Source organism: Heloderma suspectum, chromosome 1 (assembly GCF_057233095.1).
Source record: "Heloderma suspectum isolate Gila_16-S chromosome 1, 16-S_ref, whole genome shotgun sequence".
NCBI classification, from domain to species: domain Eukaryota; kingdom Metazoa; phylum Chordata; class Lepidosauria; order Squamata; family Helodermatidae; genus Heloderma; species Heloderma suspectum.
In genome coordinates this window covers 21913701-21931699 of record NC_139458.1, presented here as the reverse complement: position 1 = coordinate 21931699, position 17999 = coordinate 21913701, and the positions used below count along the sequence as shown (strand labels likewise).

General features: G+C 40.6%; 1 protein-coding gene across 14 annotated transcripts in view; it reads left to right on the top strand.

Annotated features, from left to right (window-relative positions):
- The window catches only part of MARK3 (microtubule affinity regulating kinase 3), a 90095-nt gene that overhangs the window by 53737 nt on the left and 18359 nt on the right, over window positions 1–17999 (top strand). For 11 of the 14 annotated variants that reach the window (XM_084837932.1, XM_084837922.1, XM_084838019.1 and 8 more), the window contains 8 exons: window positions 1070–1126; window positions 2335–2571; window positions 2703–2822; window positions 5361–5460; window positions 5701–5813; window positions 10104–10257; window positions 12654–12871; window positions 17469–17572. In XM_084837932.1, the coding sequence (XP_084694058.1) occupies window positions 1070–1126; window positions 2335–2571; window positions 2703–2822; window positions 5361–5460; window positions 5701–5813; window positions 10104–10257; window positions 12654–12871; window positions 17469–17572 (1103 nt within the window). Of the gene's footprint in view, window positions 1–1069; window positions 1127–2334; window positions 2572–2702; window positions 2823–5360; window positions 5461–5700; window positions 5814–10103; window positions 10258–12653; window positions 12872–16737; window positions 16816–17468; window positions 17573–17999 lie in introns of all 14 variants that reach the window. The other 3 variants (XM_084837974.1, XM_084837957.1, XM_084838035.1) reach the window with 2 other exon arrangements.

Here is a 17999-nt window from a genome sequence, read left to right as displayed (position 1 = left end):
GTTCATGATAAGTGTAAAGCAGCCACAGAATTGTCCTCCAAACCAGGAAATAGTTGTCAACTCAGACCTGAGAATAAAAAATGATATATGGATGTGGCTATACTGTTGCTTGCTACTGCTATCCTTATAATTGTGTATCTGGCAGCCCACATTCCACCGTGTAAAAATGTGCATGTTAATTGAATCTTAGGCCCAGTGCAGCCATAAAATTCCAGATTGCAGGAGCAGACCATGGGATCATGCACTCTCTCCTCTATCTCCCTCCCTTCTAGAGCGCAAACATCCACTGCCAAGTGTAATTGCATTTAATTTTTATGCCATTTTCGACAGTAACTGTAGATAGTACTAACCATGATTCCCCATTAACTCAGGATTGAATTGCTTTTGAAATATAGCTTCAAGTCCTGGGTTAACCACCATCTGTGTCAGCATAATGGCCTCAGTGGTGGGGATTCATCCACTACATTGGGGTGGGACAAGAGTCTGGTTCTGTGGCTGAGCAATCGGGAATGCCATGTTTGTGCTGCCTTAATTTCCCAGAAAATTGTTGGAAGCTGGAGAAATATGAGAGATAAACAGTAGCATAAGTGATAAGGTTCCTGCCTTGCCACATACTGTCTGACTCTCGCTTAATCTTGTTTATCATACAGAGAACCCATAATAATCTCCTTGAAGGCTAAGAGTAGTCTAAGTAAGAGGCTTTCCTTCAGCTGTCACTTTTGACAATTGACTCTTATCCGAAATGCAGTTATTTGAATAATTCGTATTGATTTCAATGAGACCTTCCCACAATTAAGTATGTTTACGCTTCCAGCTTTTGGTAATGATGTTCTCATAATGGGTATTATATTGACTTTATACTTGCTTCCCAATTTTAACAGCTACTACTAAAATGTATGACTAAAGGCACAAAGCTATGCATGTTTAGACAGAAAAAAAGTCCTACAAATCCCAGCATTCCCCAGCCACTTGTACGTCTTGTTTCTGTTTAAACATGCATAGGATAGTGGCCTAAATCTGTTTCTTTGTTCTGTTGCACTTTATATAATTGAGCCTATTTTCTATCCAGATAGTATCTGCAGTGCAGTATTGCCACCAAAAACATATTGTTCACAGAGATCTCAAGGTAAGAAGTGAAACTCAAGAATTTGAATTATTCATATTTTTAATCTCTATGTTCTATTGACATAGTAACTATTGACATTAGTTTTTGCTTATCCTTGACTTGAATAATAAAGGATGAATTTATGTGATGAATATGAGCTACTGGTTTGCTTATTAAGGGTAACATACCTGCTTTACTCCTCACTGCAGGTTGATATATTAATAAAGCTGAGGATATTGTTAGAGAAGCAAATACGAAAAAATCTTGTGGAAATGGATTCCAATTATAAATGGGACTCCATTGCAATAAGTACAGATTTTGCCAGCAGCACAAGAAGATTGCTGAGGCAAAAGCAGGAGCAGTGCTTCTGCTCATTTCTCACTTTCAGCATTACATAGGCTGCTTGGGTGATGGGGAAATAGAGAATTGTCTGCCTGTTTCTTATGCCATCACTCACTGGAGGAAGAGCTGCTCTTCCCCCAGCAGAAGCAGTGATCCTATGGATGAAGTCCATTTCATGTAATTAGGCTGCAGCAGCAGCAACATTTCTGCTGTTTCATATTTTCCTATCCTCACAACTCTATCTTCTCTTGAGTCTGCTGTGCCCTTCAGTCAATTTAATGCTTCTCCAGTTCTTGGTGTGTTGCCACATCAGTTTGCCTCTCATTGCACCCTTTCCAGTTCTCTCTTCAAAGGTTGCCTTCACTGTTGCACTTAATCTTCCACCACCAAAGAGCACGTTGGTCTGTACTATCCTCTCCTTTTCTTTTCCACTTCCAAACACTCTGGTTCCATGAACAGGAAACCCAGTTCCCACAGTAGTGCAGGTTGAGTTATCTAAGCAATTCTAAGCTTTCGTAAAGATCACAACTTTGTTTGCTCTATTATGATAAATAGGGTTCCTTACTGAGCCGTAGAGTCTGGTATATACCAAACATTTTTGAGTCACTTACAAAAAAGAGTTGACTGTACTGTAGTTAATGCAACTAAGCAAATCAGTAGACTTTAAGATACGTACGTACATACATGCGTATGTGTCAGTGGGTATATATTTATATGTTTTACAGCTATATAATCTTTGAGATTGCCAAGTAAATATTAAGCTTATTACTTGATATCACTTCAGATAACTGCATAAATTGTATTTGAAATGCATCAAATTCAAGAAACCATGTATTTCTTAGGGGGGAAATCTTACATCTTACTACATATTCCCCCCCCCCCCCCAGGCTGAAAATCTATTGCTCGACGCAGACATGAACATTAAAATAGCCGATTTTGGTTTTAGTAATGAGTTTACAGTTGGAAATAAACTGGACACATTTTGTGGCAGCCCTCCATATGCTGCTCCAGAACTCTTCCAAGGCAAGAAGTATGATGGACCTGAAGTAGATGTTTGGAGTTTAGGTGTCATTCTTTACACCCTTGTGAGTGGATCTCTGCCTTTTGATGGACAGAATCTAAAGGTATATTCCTAATTTTTACTTAAAGAGCAAGGGGAGGATGGGGGAGTTTTTGAAGCGTCTTTTTATGGTAATACTTCTAACAGATCCGAAACTCTTTGTAATTTTCTATTTGTTCCTTGATTTGATTTAAGGAACTAAGAGAGAGAGTGCTGAGAGGGAAATACAGGATTCCTTTTTACATGTCAACAGACTGTGAAAACCTCCTAAAACGTTTCCTGGTGCTAAACCCAACTAAAAGAGGCACACTTGAGGTGATATATTTTTGCTTACTTCATTGCAAGTAATTTATTTGATTTGAATTTTTAAATTACTTGTGCATGGATTATGATTTTGGGTACCTTGCCAAAATCTACTTTTGGCTACTCTGGAAAATTGTTTTCCCTTGGCAGGAAGGAATAGCATATTTGGGAATTAACAGAAAAATTGTGCCATTATGTGTTGGAATTTTTATTCTAGGTACAATACGCCTCCCCTGAGGTGATCATACAATCACTTGCTCTAACACACCCATGCACAAGCTCCATCCAAGCTTCTGTTAGTCTTCCAGAAGCATTTGTGCAAACATCTAATTGTATTGTGCTAAGTAAGTACATCATGCTACCATGCAGTTGGACAGACATCAGTATACAGTACTCATTCATGGTACTTGAGACTGCAGTGAATGTTATGGAGGTGATGTGCTCCACCTAGAGGGTGTTCTTTGTCTTAATCAATCTAAGTCCAACAAGATGTCTTCATTATATCAGCCTATACCAAGACTTAATTTGGTATTGATACACCCTTCATAAATGGAAGCTTTGGCTCCAAACCACATTCAGGGACTTCTAATGTTTTGTTGGTACCTTTTTAAAAATGCTCTTTTAGAAGTATTTCTTGATCAAGTAGTTGAATAGAAACCATGTTGTTTAAAGCAATTATTTCATTTTAAGACATGACCTGATTACTGTTGGAATACAGTCTAGTATGTGATATGTGGTTAATATTACATGAATGACTTTTACTATTTAGTTTTCCTCTATTGCCCCTTGGTAAACAGTTTACACTTCAATTTCAAATGACTTCACCTGAGCACCTCTCAAATAGTCCTGGTTCCTATGGAGCACCCCCCTCCCTCCATTCTCAGACATTCTGTAGAGCTGTTTGTTTCTGCTGAGGCTGAGAGTGGAAAGGAAAGCTAAGCATCACCTGTGCTTCTCTTAGTCATGCAGATAAAGGAGTAGCTGCTGCCAAAACATTCAGGGCCCCACATAATTCAAGATAACATTTAGATTATTTTGTTTTCTGAGAAGAATGAGAGGAAAAAGACCACTCTGTGCCCACCAAATATCCTTTATGATCTTCTTCCCCTGCTATAGGGGGCATGTCCCTCTTAGGAACCTCTGGTTTAATATCAGACACTCACACTGGCTAAAGAACATAAGAAAGGCCATGCTGGATCAGAGCACAGGCCTGTCTAGTTCCCACTGTGGCCAAATGCCTTAGGAAGACTACAAGTAAGACATGAGTGCAATAGCACCCTCCCACTCATGTTCCCCAGCAACTAGTATTCGGAGGCAATATATAGCCATCATGACTAGTAACCATTGGTAGCCTTATCCTCCATGACAATTAATTTTCTATGTGAGTCTTGGGTATTGTAATACATTAGCACAACTGGAAGAATGTAGTGTGCCAGTTCAGAATTTTCCATTCTTCACAAATAATCCTGGTGAAGCAACTGTGTAGAGGAAGTAATGTCTGATGGAACACACCCTTGAATTCCGCCACTTCATGGCAGCAATTCCCATAGGTGTATCAATGGCGGTACATGGCATGCTCCACATAAAGGGATCAGCAAATGTCTTTTGTGGCCCCAGGGGATAGTGTATCCCTTCTGTTTAATATGATGAACAAACAGCAGCAAATGGTGTGTGGGGGTGCGGGGGGGGATAGGGCACCAGCAACAATATATCTTGTGGGGGGTTGGATGTGAGGAAGGGGCAAATTTGAAGTTCCATCCCTGCAGGAGCTTCCCCTTCATTAAAGCCACACCCTTATTCTTTTGCCTGTGGTATCAGGATGGAGAGTGCTCATACTAGCATGCCTGCCCACTCCTTTTCCTTGTGGCTGCTGGGACAGCAGAGGTTCTGGCCACTCCTCCTATAGCTCATCTGCAATCAGCAAGCCTCCATCCCATCTCATCCCTGGAAAAAAGACAAAGGTTTTTTAAATGGCCCAGACTCCTCCAGACTTCTTTTATGGAGTCCTCTTCGCCCTCACTTCGATGTACTTGGGTTTATTGCACAAGGTGCTTCCCACACTTCCTTGCCCCCAATGGCTGACGGGTTGGCTTGGATTTCTTGCATTCCTGTGGGCACTTGGTAGAATGCAGAGGAAGGAGTGCTCACAGGATCATGATGTCCTACTATAGGCTGAACTGGTTCTCAGTGTATATTTGGTGGTAAAAGTCATGATAATCTTAATACGCTTCAGATCACTTAGTCACGGTATCCTCTTCAGCTGTTCCCATTTCTAGAACCTAATATCTACCTCTTTTGCTGTAATATGCTGTATGGGAAATGTAAGGGCTAAGAAAAAATGGTATTGGCACAGGTTTCAAACATGCACAAAATATTTTATTATCGGTAAAATGAAGGCAGTGTTATTATGGGATGAAACAGCAAGTGTCAGTGACTAGTTCTTTGAAAAAGGCAAGCTTTACTTGCTTTCAGCTAGCTTAAGATGTTAAGACTTGACTTCTACTTGAGACTTCTGTTACTGTTATACTGATACAAAACCTATCTTTACAGCAAATTATGAAGGACAGATGGATCAATGCAGGGCATGAGGATGACGAACTTAAACCTTTTGTTGAACCAGAACTAGACATCTCAGACCAGAAGAGAATAGGTAAGTGCTAGATGGAGATAGTTGGCATACATACTTCATAATGGTAGTTGTGTTCATTGTGATGTGAGAACTTATTGGTTGCTTAAATGTGCAAATTTAGATCTTCGCCATCACAGTTTTCCATGAGAAGAAGTTAAATTTTGTTCCATTATTACATAGCTTCATAGTGATATTTAAGTATCATCCGTATGTACTATTTCAATAAAACAGTGTTTGAAGCAAGCTTTCCATTTATTTTAGACATTATGGTTGGAATGGGGTATTCTCAAGAAGAAATACAGGAGTCCCTTAGTAAAATGAAATACGATGAAATCACTGCTACATATTTGCTACTGGGGAGGAAATCGTCAGAGGTGAGTAAAATGCGTAAATAAACTGTTGTAAGCTAATGTTGAAAGCAAGAGAATTCCAGAGAAACGTCTGTTTCTGCTTCATTGACTATGCTAAAGCCTTTGATTGTGTGGATCACAACAAACTGTGGCAAATTCTTAAAGAGATGGGAGTACCAGACCACCTCATCTGTCTCCTGAAAAACCTGTACGAGGGTCAAAAAGCAACAGTAAGAACCGGACATGGAACAACCGATTGGTTCAAAATTGTGAAAGGAGTTCGACAAGGCTGTATATTGTCATCCTGCTTATTTAACTTATATGCAGAGTACATCATGAGAAATGCCGGCTTGGATGAATCACAGGCCAGAATTAAGATTGCCGGGAGAATTATCAACAACTTCAGATACGCAGACGATACCACCCTAATGGCAGAAAGTGAAGAGGATCTAAAGAGCCTCTTGTTGAGGGTGAAAGTGGAGAGTGCAAAAGCTGGTTTGAAACTCAACATAAAAAAAACGAAGATCATGTCATCTGGCCCCATCACTTCCTGGCATATAGAAGGGGAAGAAATGGAAGCAGTGACAGATATTGCTTTCTTGGGCTCCAAGATCACCGCAGATGGTGACTGTAGCCATGAAATTAAAAGATGCTTGCTCCTTGGGAGGAAAGCTATGGCAAACCTAGACAGCATAGTAAGAAGCAGAGACATCACCTTGCCGACAAAGGTTCGTATAATCAAAGCTGTGGTTTTTCCCAGTAGTAACATATGGCTGTGAGAGCTGGACTGTAAGGAAGGCTGAGTGCCAAAGAATTGATGCTTTCGAACTGTGGTGCTGGAGAAGACTCTTACGAGTCCCCTGGACTGCAAGGAGGTCCAGTCAATCAATCCTAAAGGAAATCAACCCTGAGTGCTCATTGGAAGGACAGATACTGAAGCTGAAGCTCAAATATTTTGGCCACCTAATGCAAAGAGAAAACTCCCTGGAAAAGCCCCTGATGCTGGGAAAGATTGAAGGCAAAAGGAGAAGGGGACGGCAGAGGATGAGATGGCTAGATAACATCACTGATGCAATGAATATGAACTTGAGCACACTCCGGGAGAGAGCGGAGGACAGGAAGGCCTGGCGTGCTGTGGTCCATGGGGTCATGAATAGTCAGACACGACTTAACAACTGAAGAACAACAAGCTAATGTTGGACATTTATAGGGTCAGTTCAGACGTCATAGCAAACAATGGTTTGTGCTAACCCTGTCTGAGAACCCATATCATGGTTTAGAGCTGCTAGTCCAGGTGACTGGCCAGATGGGCCATTAAGACATTTAATAAATAAAAATAAATAGTCTGCTTTCATTTTTCAACTGCTCTGCACTCAGCTTCATAAGTTCATTCTTGTTTCCATGGTGCAACTGCATCTTGAGATGCAGCAACAGCTGTAATTATGGTTCGTCTACTTTGATAGAAAACCGAATTCAGCGCAAACTGATTTGATATCCTGGTTTGGTAGCCTTCATAAACCATGGTCTGTGAGCTGACAGAGCTGATTCAGATGTCATAACAAATCATGGTTTATTGTGACAGAAATGAACCACAATAAGTCTTTGGTTTGGGTGCTTCCCCCTCACCTCCAGCATGACCACAAAGCAATCAGATTTTTTTTTTTAATTAGGTGCAGTTTAGCATTGCAACAGAACCCTAAACTTTGGTCAGTCTTAACTATTGTTTGTTTGAAACAAGCCAACTTCATAATCCATAGTTTGGCTAGTTTCAAACAAACAGTTGGGATTAACCCCCATTTGTCAGGTTTGGACAAAACAGCAGGCTGCTGTTAATAAAAAAAACCTGAAGTATATGCTTGTGAATTCCTCGTGACCATGCCAGAGGAGGGTACATAAGAGCCCAAGTTTACTGCAGCACATTGCCCTCATAACCTGTGGTTTATCATGATGTCTAAAGTGGCCTATAGACTTAGATGTAAAAACAAACCACAGTTTGGCTTTACAAGCATCTTAATATACTTAGAGCGCAGTCCTATGCATCTTTAGACAGAAAACAGCATGGCTGGCTGGGGAATGCTGGAATTGTAGGACCTTTTTTTGTCTAAACATGCATAGGATTGTCCCCTTAAAGTGACATATTCAGGACTCCTGCAGCCATGTTGCCTCTTATCATGTAGCAGGATGTGTAATAATTTCTTACTGTTCTTCTGTTACTTCTCATTCACTTCTGTGCTTGGTGAGGTTATGGCGAGTCTTGGACTCAAACTTGAAATGTGGGGTCCCCCAGTTTAGGAGTTACCTTCTCATGTGAGGCGGGAAGGAGGTGCAAGAGCCACCCATAGAATCCAACCAAGAATGCTTGTTGCTAAGAAACCAAAGACAATTGTGGTGGCTGTGGAAAGGAATTGCCGAACTTCAAATGTTGCTTCTTCTACTGACATCCTGCTCTTATGTGGGGCTCCCTGTAGTCTTCCATCCAAGAGTCTGATCAGGTAGTTTCAACAGTGCTGCAGTGTCAGATGCTCTGACTATTCGCTGGCCTTTCCTCTACTGATACATTAGAATCTGGTGTCTAGTATGCAGGCTCCATTGATCAAACTTGCAAAGGCAGAGGCAATGTATTTATTTTATGTATTTCTATTTATTTATTTCTATACCGCCCAATAGCCGAAGCTCTCTGGGCGGTTCACAAAAATTAAATCCAAGCAACACACAATAAAACAATTTAAAATATACAGAACATTAAAACCACAATATAACAATACAACCACAATAAAACCTAGCAGCAGTGCAGGAGTTTAAAATACAGATTTAAAACAGCAAAGATAAAAGTTTAGAAAGCTAAAATGCTAAAATGCCTGGGAAAATAAAAAGGTCTTCACCTGGCGCCGAAAGGAGTACAATGTAGGTGCCAGGCGAACCTCACTAGGGAGCTCATTCCAGAGCCAGGGTGCCACAGCAGAAAAAGCCCTCCTCCTAGTAGCCACCCGCCTCACTTCCTTTGGCAGGGGCTCACGGAGAAGGGCCGCTGATGATGATCTTAAGGTCCGGGCATAATTTCTATTATGCCTTTTAGGATAACTCCTACAAGGGGGCTTACAAAAACTTAAAAGGAAAGGTTTGTGTCTAGTCATTCCCTCCCCCTTTTAAGTTGCAACTTTTAAGTTTTGATTAAGGAAAAGAAAAATATCCACAGCAGCCCAAACTTTGCATAGATCAACTACCTTGAAATGTCAGACAGTTTCAGAAAAGAGCCTCTGATTATTCTGGGCTTTCTCAGTTTGAATTTACCTCAACCTCTTGCTTGCCTAAGTTCGAAGAGAGTTGGTTGTCTCAGGGAGTCACTAAATAATACCTTCGTTAAGTTAACTTGTAGATTTTTGCACGAGCCGACAATAAGTGACACATGCTTAATACTTACATTTTTGTTATGGCTAGTTGCAGATGGCTACATCTAATTTAAGTGAATAGTGTGCGAGACTGGCAATATTCTATATTGTGATGAATAGGCTGCAGGGCAAAGAATTTTGACAGATCGTTGCATTTACTCTTTGGAAATGTTCTTTTATTGATAAGAGTTTCAGCCAATTCGAGTGAAATGCAGTACATTGTCCTTATATTGTTTTCATGCTGAACCAATACCACACAGTGTGTCTTGTTCCTCAGTGCAAGAAAAATATTATACCCAAGTACTAAAACCTTTATTTTTTATGTCCCTTTTTATTTGTTTTTCTCGGTGAGTCAGCTATCTATGAAGAATGTCAGACTGGCTAGGTATATAAAGAGCTCCATGCCCCAGCAACTCTGTCAGCTCTATCTGCAGGATCACTCCAGGTTCTCAAGGAGAGGAATTTCCCATCCATACTTCTGAAGTTATTTAACTGGAGGTGCTGGGGATTTATCTTGGGACAGTAGATGTGCAAAATTCTCAAAACTCCCACTAAGTTGCTGTTCCTCTTTGTGCTTGCTAGGCCACGTCAGGCCTCATGGGCAGGAAATGGTCAGTTGGCTCATGTTGTGAGAGGGTCTGAAAAAATCTGTCTCATGACATTCTCATGACATTCTCACGAATGATTCAGCTTTTGCTCAGGTCTCTTGCTCTCCCCCTTCATGTAGTGAATAATACCCTTGGTACAGTAATCTTCTCATAATGTTCATAACGTTTCAAATATAGTACAAAGGGTGAAATGTGTTCTGTCACTGAAATATTGGTTAGTTGGCCCTCTAGACACACATGAGCCCCCTTTATAATCTTGCTACATGTAGGACCATCATGCCGATACACTAACTTTTATCCTCACTACTTCCGTTTAGTTGGATGCCAGCGACTCAAGCTCCAGCAGCAACCTTTCACTTGCTAAAGTCAGGCCAAGTAGTGATCTCAACAACAGCACTGGACAATCTCCACATCACAAAGTGCAGAGAAGTATATCTTCCAGTCAGAAGCAACGACGGTACAGTGACCATGGTGAGTGGCCTTTTCATTGCCTTGGGACTCCTGTAGCAGGAAGACAATTGACAATGTGGCCATCCTTTGAGTCTCAGCCTCTAAAGGAAAAGGAAAAGATTGTGTTGTGGATGAAGAATTTAGCATATGTGAATCGAAGGGAGATTTGAATTGGGCATTAAAGACCAACTGTATGCCGTGATTACTGACTGTTACAGGAAGTCCAGATAATTCTGTGAGATAATCAGTTTCAAATGTTCATGGTATGTAAATTCTGAAGTGAGACGAAGGATAGCTGTGTGATATCTGATGTGGTTCTGCTTTACTGTGAGAGAAATGTTTGGTCTAGTATACATTAGTATTGGTATTCCCCAACTCCTCTCTCCTCCAAATACCTATGGTACAATTAAAGGACAGGCCAGTTTTTACAGGGGGTGGATCCTCATTAACACAGAAGTTATAGTTTTAGTCCTCCTCCAATTACTCTGGTTATGCATAGTTGTACTTCAAAGGAGCTTCCCTTGCCAATAATAAGTTAAAATGAAATATTCTGCCTTTATAGAACAATTGGGAAAAACTAGAAAAATATTAATTCCTAAGTGCCATCACTGGATCTTCAGAGAACTACATGTGTGGATTTGTTTGACCTAAGCAAACCAATGTTTATTCCTTGTGGGGGGTGAAGAGTTCTAAAGAGTCCTTAGCTTCTCTTTTCAATTCTCACCACCTTTGGAAGGATCCCAGTAAAAGAGAATGCCCATTCTATTTCATAGGTTTGGTTTTGATACTGGGCTTTAATGGTGATACTGACCAAGAAACTACATTGGCCAGAGAGAATTTCTTCCAGCAAAAAGAACTTACTCATTTTGTCTTGCTGTGCTGGCCAATTTTATCCGAACTATATTGGGAGCTATGTTTTACATAGAAGCCTCCCTCTGCATAATGGGAGTCCATCATTAAAAGTAAATATTGGTCAACAGTAAGGCAAACATGTCAGGCAAACATAGCTCATCTTAGTGATACCTGAAACTTGAACTAATACAGAAAGTACCAAAAGTGTTTTAAGTGTACTTAAAATTAGGGATGTAGGATGTAAGAAAACAAGTTATTCCAGTTAGTCCCAAGTGTGTGGTGTCAAAACAATACACACTTGGTGTGTGTGTGTGTGTGTGTATTAAAATGGAATATTCATATCACAAATCAAGAAGTTTAGTTTGCTAATGGATTGATTTACCTTATCAGTTAAATTATTTATGTGTGTTTGCTTTGCTGGTATGTTCCCTGGCATTCCTGGTTGTCCTAGAGAAGATTTAATAAGTATCTTGCAACATTTCTTTGAAGAAGCACAAAGTCCCTTCTCTTTGAGATCTACTCTCTGTGTGTGTAGCTTTTGTTTTCTTTTTGACACTATTGGGTCAGCCTGTGTTTAAAAGAACTTGGGGAACTGTGTGTTCCCCAGTATTTCTTTGCATTTCCTTTCTCCTGAGACGCTGTCCTCTCTTCCACAAAGTACTAGTTATGCAGAGCAGCAACACACAGCCTATTTGCCTTGTATGACCTAATAAAAGCAACCATCTTCTCATCTGAATGCACTGTGAGGCTTAATCCCAGCTGAAAAAAGTCAACTTTTTCTTATGTAGTCCCTTAAAATCATTGTGACTGGTTTGAAGTGGGTGAACAAAAGTTAAACATTTCAGGTTTTTTTATTTCAATGCAGAGATAAAGTCTGGCAAAGGAAGTTGATCTTAAAAACATTCCACACCATCTGTATGGTACCTATGTACTTAAAGATCCGCTTAAATAGCGGATCCATGTTAATACTGGATTGAGATCATTTTGCCCACTTCAGTAGCTGGGCATCTACCCCAATTCTGTGTGTTTACTTTGTCCCTCTTGAGGTTTTTATTCCACTGAACTCCTCAACTTTTTAGTTTGCAACGCAGAATCCTTAACTTAATGAAGTCTAACAAATAGTGAACAGCCTGGGCCTGGATTATCACTCCCCACCCACCCCCAAGCAAGCAGAAAATTCTTCTGTATGTAGAAGGGGAGGCATATTTGTTTCTGGTCAAACCTCATTGTGCCGTAAGGCTCCCAAGTTTAGGGATAGATTTTTAGGGGTTGTACCACCACTGTTCTTAAGAGTGCACATCTAAAAAACATAGTGTGAAGAGGTCCTTGGGTAAAATTAATGACCACCTTGTCATCTGTTGTTCATACTGTTGTCTTCGTATAAAAGCATGGCAGCTACATGTCTTCAGCAATAACTGCTGAATGTCTTTTTAAACATGGTAATCTGTTTATGGTATATCTAGGACATCTACTATTACTACTTTATTTTGTTCGCTTTTAAGCTTTTTTCTTTGGTTTTCAGAGATGCCTTGGCATCATAATGTATGATCCATTCTGTTTTGTAGCTGGTCCATCTATTCCTCCAGTAGTGGCATATCCAAAAAGAAGTCAGACTAGCACTACAGACAGTGACCTCAAAGAAGAAGGGATCCAGTCACGGAAATCTAGCAGCAGTGCTGCTGGAGGAAGAGGAATTGCTCCTGCTAGCCCCATGCTAGGGAATGCCAGCAATCCAAATAAGGCTGATATTCCTGAGCGCAAGAGAAGCGCTGCTGCACCCAATGTAAGTCGTGGCTTTTCCTTAAATTATAAGGTGTTTGCATGCTCATCTTTCTCTTCCACCAGACTTATTTATTAGGAGCAATTTAATGCAAGACACATTAAATAAAAATATTCATTCAGTCAGAAGCAAATGTGGGTAGCTCATTTTTTTATGTTCTGTGCTGTAACTATCCAATAACTTAATTCTGTAGCCTATACATTCTGAAACTTTCAACATAAACAATTAAAAGCTTTATCTAGACAACACTGTGAGATCCTTTTTGCTTTTTTGTTTTCTGCCTGTATTTTTACTTGTAGCCTTACGTTGTATCATCTCTCAGCAAATTATTAGGGCTCCTTTTATTACGTTTGTGGGGAAAACCAAATGCTTTTGGTTTGGTACTTCATGGTAGCAGAATATGTATAGAGCAGTGTTCCTTAACCTGGTACTCTCCAGATGTTTTGGACTACCACTCCCATCATCCCTGTTGGCTGGAGCTGATGGAGTTGTAGTCTAAAACCTATGGAGGGTGCCAGGTTGGGGAAGTCTATTTTATAGCAATATCTTTTGCCACCAGCTCTGTCCAGAACTAGGAAACGTACATTTTAATCATTTATTTCCGCAAGCCTGAGTTTGCTGGATCATACAGTTTTCCATGAATTTTAAAACACAAGACTCTACAAATATTGAATTTGTAGTAAAAAATATTTCAAAATGCCATCAAAGCAGAATTTGCGAAATCTAGATCTTACAGTAATATTGTAGAGGAGTGTTGGGATTTTTGTAAGTACAAGCGTGTTGCTCTTCTGAGGCAAGGATAGCTAATTGCAAGACTCCAGCTCAGTAGATTTTCTTTCTAGGTCCCACTGTTTGAATCCTGTAGAACGGGGTGGGCCACCTGTGGCCCTTGGCCTAATTTCAAAAACCCTCTCTCTGCATGTAATCAATTCAGACCCCTGGCAAGAGCAATCTGTCCCTTCCTTCACAGCCCACTTCATGAGAAGGAAGGAAAAGGGCAAGAGGGAGAAAACAGGGGCGGGGGAGAGGAAGAAAGAGAGAAGCACTTTTAGCTCTGGCCCTACCCACCACTGACATGCACCCCCCGAAAGATTACCCACAAAGGAATGCAGCCCTTTACAGAAAAAAGGTTGCCCACCCCTACCCTAGAACCTTTCATTGCCCACCCCTGCCCTAGAACCTTTCCAGTGAGGCATACAAGAAATGTCAGTATGAGTATGTTTGATCATATCTCCTTCTCCTGATCATTTTTCCCAGTCTTTTTCTGGTTCTTCTATTTTTTCAGTCTGTCTTCATCCATAGTCAAATGAAAAGTTATCTATTTCCTTTTAGGAACTGTGAATAAAAGAAAGAATCCCTGGGTTTTCAGATTTGCTTTGAGCTTTCTTTTCACTTACTTTCTCCTGTAATTTGTGTATTGTTGCTAGACATTAAGTGGCATGCTTCCATCAAGATTTCATGTGGTGATGGTTCTTAGGACACTGATCTTGTTCACTGAGAGACGCATCTCCCTATCTTTGTTCAGCTTTCGGCTGTCTTTAAGCTTTCCATTTCAATCAGTAGCACTGCTCAAGTAATTCAGGATACCAAAGGAAGCTGCGTTATACTGAGGCAGACCATTGGTCCATCTAGCCCAGTACTGTCCACTCTGACTGGCAGTGGCTCTCTGGGATCTCAGGGAGTTGCCATTCCCGGCCCTCTTTGAGATCCTTATTTAACTGGAGATGCCAGGGGAGAATGATCTTGGAGGATATGGAGTATCTGGACCCATTTCAGTCTGGGATCAGGCCCTGTTTTGGTAAGGAATTGGGCTTGGTCGCTCTAATGGATGACCTTTATCAGGAGGGGGACAGGGGGGGTGAGACACTGTTGACTGGATGCAGTAGTGGGCTGGATGAGAGCCAGCCAACTGAAATTGAATCCTAGTAAGACAGAGATTCTGTGAGTAGTTCACCTGTCCTGGATGGGGTTGCACTCCCTTAACAGGGACATAGTCTGGGAGGTGCTCTTGGATTCATCTCTCCCACGAGGCTCATTTGGTCTTGGTGGCAAAGAGCACCAGGCTTTGGCTGGTTCAACAGTTATGATCATTCTTGGAAAGGGATAGTCTGGCCACAGTGATAGGACTATTGTAATGAGCTTTATGAAGATCTGCTCTTGAGATTGGTTCAGAATGCGGTGCAGAACACAGTGTAGACTGTGGTGACCAGATCGCTCAGTAGGGCTTCCTCCCATGCACATATGACTCTTGTGCTGAAAGCCCTGCACCGGGTTATTTGAGAGGCTAACTTGCCACTTATTGTCTGCTTGTGCGCAAGTCTACAAGTCATGTCAGCTAAGGTATTCTTTAGAGGTTACCCTGAGGCAACCAACTCTCTTCAAACTTTTTGCCTGAAAATTCTGAGGATTGAATCTGAGAGTTTCTGCATGCAAATTCAGCTCTGCCACTGAATTTTAGCTTGAGTGTACCCATATACAGTGGAAGGCCCTGTCTGCCACTTTCTTAATTGTTTGTACATAAGCACTTCACACAGCCTAAACCTTGCAAATATGCACACAGCAGTTTCTCTGGTTTACAATCATTACCAATTACTATCAAAGGCTTCTAACCATGATAGCTGTAGGGGACCTCCATGCTCCTTTGAGTGCCATTTTTGGCGGAAAGGCCAGATAGAAATTTAAGAAATATTCAGAATCTGTTTGCTGCTGAATATCAGTTGCTGGAAGGCAGCAGTGGAAGAGAGGCTTTTGTCTTCATACTCTGCTTGTGGGCTTCCTGGAGGCATCTGGCTGACCAATACGTGCAACTGGATGCTGCACTAGACCGACCCTCGGTCTAATCTAGTAGGGTTCCTCTTATGTTCTAGCAATTTTCTATAATAGAGACGTTAATGGCTACTGATTGGCCTCTGAGTGAACAGAATGCTGGACTAGATAGAGCCTTGGTCTAATCCAGCATGGCTCTTAAATTAAATTTGGCCTTATCGGAACGTGTTTCTTTTAAAAGGTTTTAACTATTTTAACACGGTGTTTTATTCTTTTATCCTTGCTGTTGACTGCTCTGAAATCTTTTGATATGGAGCAGTATATACATTTTGTAAATAAATAAAATAAAGTATGTTCTTAATGCCACTTATACTTACACAGTTTGCCCATTCATATGTTGTTTGGTGCCTAAGAGAAGTTGGGAGCGGGCCTCTGGCTTGCACACCCCCTTTCCACTGCCCTCACCATGGAGGGAAGCAAACAAAGGGAATGACAGATCTCACCTACTTTTTTTTTTTTTAATTAACACAATTTGTTATCATTGGGTAGGATTGCTGTAAAATAGGCTTCTGTTGGTGCTGAAAACTATGGTTCAAAGGAGCTGTTTTGTGTGTTGGTGCTCAGACCCCACCTCTGCCTTGTATTCAGTCTTTGGGGAAGTTTACTTGTCCTTTGTCACACCTCCCAAAATGGCAGCCATTTTGTGGTGGTGCCCAGGACAGTTTCTCAAATTGCCAAATGTGCCTGTGGCCCAAAAAGATAGCCAATCCCTGGCTTAGCATATAACTTGACCACATTCAAGTTAAAACAGCCCTTGTAAGTCTTCCTCACCAATGAATGCTTGACTCTGCAACCTCTATTTCTTCTGTTGAAATCTACAGTGGGTGGTGTTAATGGTAATGGAATTCTTTGGTGCTTTTCTATTCCTTTTTGGGATTTATCCCATTCTTGGCTTGCTGCACTATTCAGGAGGGAGAGATATCAAAACTCCAGCTTTCCTTATTTCTCCTGAGGCTTCACTGGGCGCATGCTTGTCCTGACCATATGCTTTGTCTATTTTTAGTGCATCTAACACTTTTTAAAACCATTCTGTTATCCACTAGCTCTTCTGTCATTCCTGGAAAATTGGTCACCGGCTTGGGCATATCTCCACACTCCTTCTCTGTAAAGACAGAGGCAAAGTAATTATTTAACTTTGTTTGTGCTCCTGCCCCCAAACACAGTGTCATTTTTGAGTGGGCTTGTAGTTATCTTTTCCTCTTGTATGTGTGTACATATTTTGAAATATATTGTCAAACTCTTCTGCAATATGCCCTTCTGATTTTACTTTTGTTTTAACAGTGTTTTCCGTACAGCCTTAATAATTTTGTATTAAAAGGGTTTTTTAAAACTTTCTAATGTACATAGTAATGTACTATTTCTTACCATTTTCCCTTAATCTCTACTAGCTCTCTGAATTGTGTTCTTACTTGGGACTTCATTTAATTTCAGGGAAAAAGTGATACTAACTCCATTTTCTAGAAGAGCCATAAAATGTGTAAAAATAGAATGCAAGAAATAGTTTAAATTTCAGGTTTTTGTTTCAGCATGGCTGAGAGCTAGTAAAAGGGATAGGGTGTTCCATTTTATATAACTGAACTGCCTCAGTTCAGTTCATAAAAAAGAATAGCAGATTCATGAAAACTTTAATGTCTTACATTAGCAAGTACCTGTAAGACATGAGTGTTAAGCTAAGTTGCAGTCTAAGCGTAAGCAAATAGACTCTTCCTCTCGAGTAGGATATTGGGCATCCCTTTTTCTTGGAAATTAACAAATGTGTGACAATTCTTTGCAGAATAACACTGCACCTGGAGCCATGACACGGCGAAATACATATGTTTGTAGTGAAAGAACAACTGCAGACAGACACTCAGTCATTCAAAATGGCAAGGAGAGCAGGTAAGAGTTTTTTGAAGGAAAGCTTGCCATACTTAAATAGGTGTATGCATCAGGATGCCATTATAACATTGAAAGCATATTATTTCCCTCTGAAGACAGCAAGCATGAGAAAAATCTGTAGCGTACTCCAAATAAGCTGCAGTACTTGATAGTGGAATTACTTACCTTGGTAAATCCTAATTTGTCATCTCTGAAAATAAAAGAGAAGACATAATCCAGCCAATATTAAGTACTTCAAGTCCTGCTTATTTCAGTGGGGAATATACAGCACAACCCTATGCGTGTCTACTCAAATTAAGTCCCAGTGGGACCTACTTCCAGGTTAAGTGTGTATAGGATTGCAACCTTAAGCATGTGCTTAACTCTTCTCCCATTGAAATAAAAAGGACTTTAGGGTACAATCCAGTGCATGTTTTGACAGAAAAAA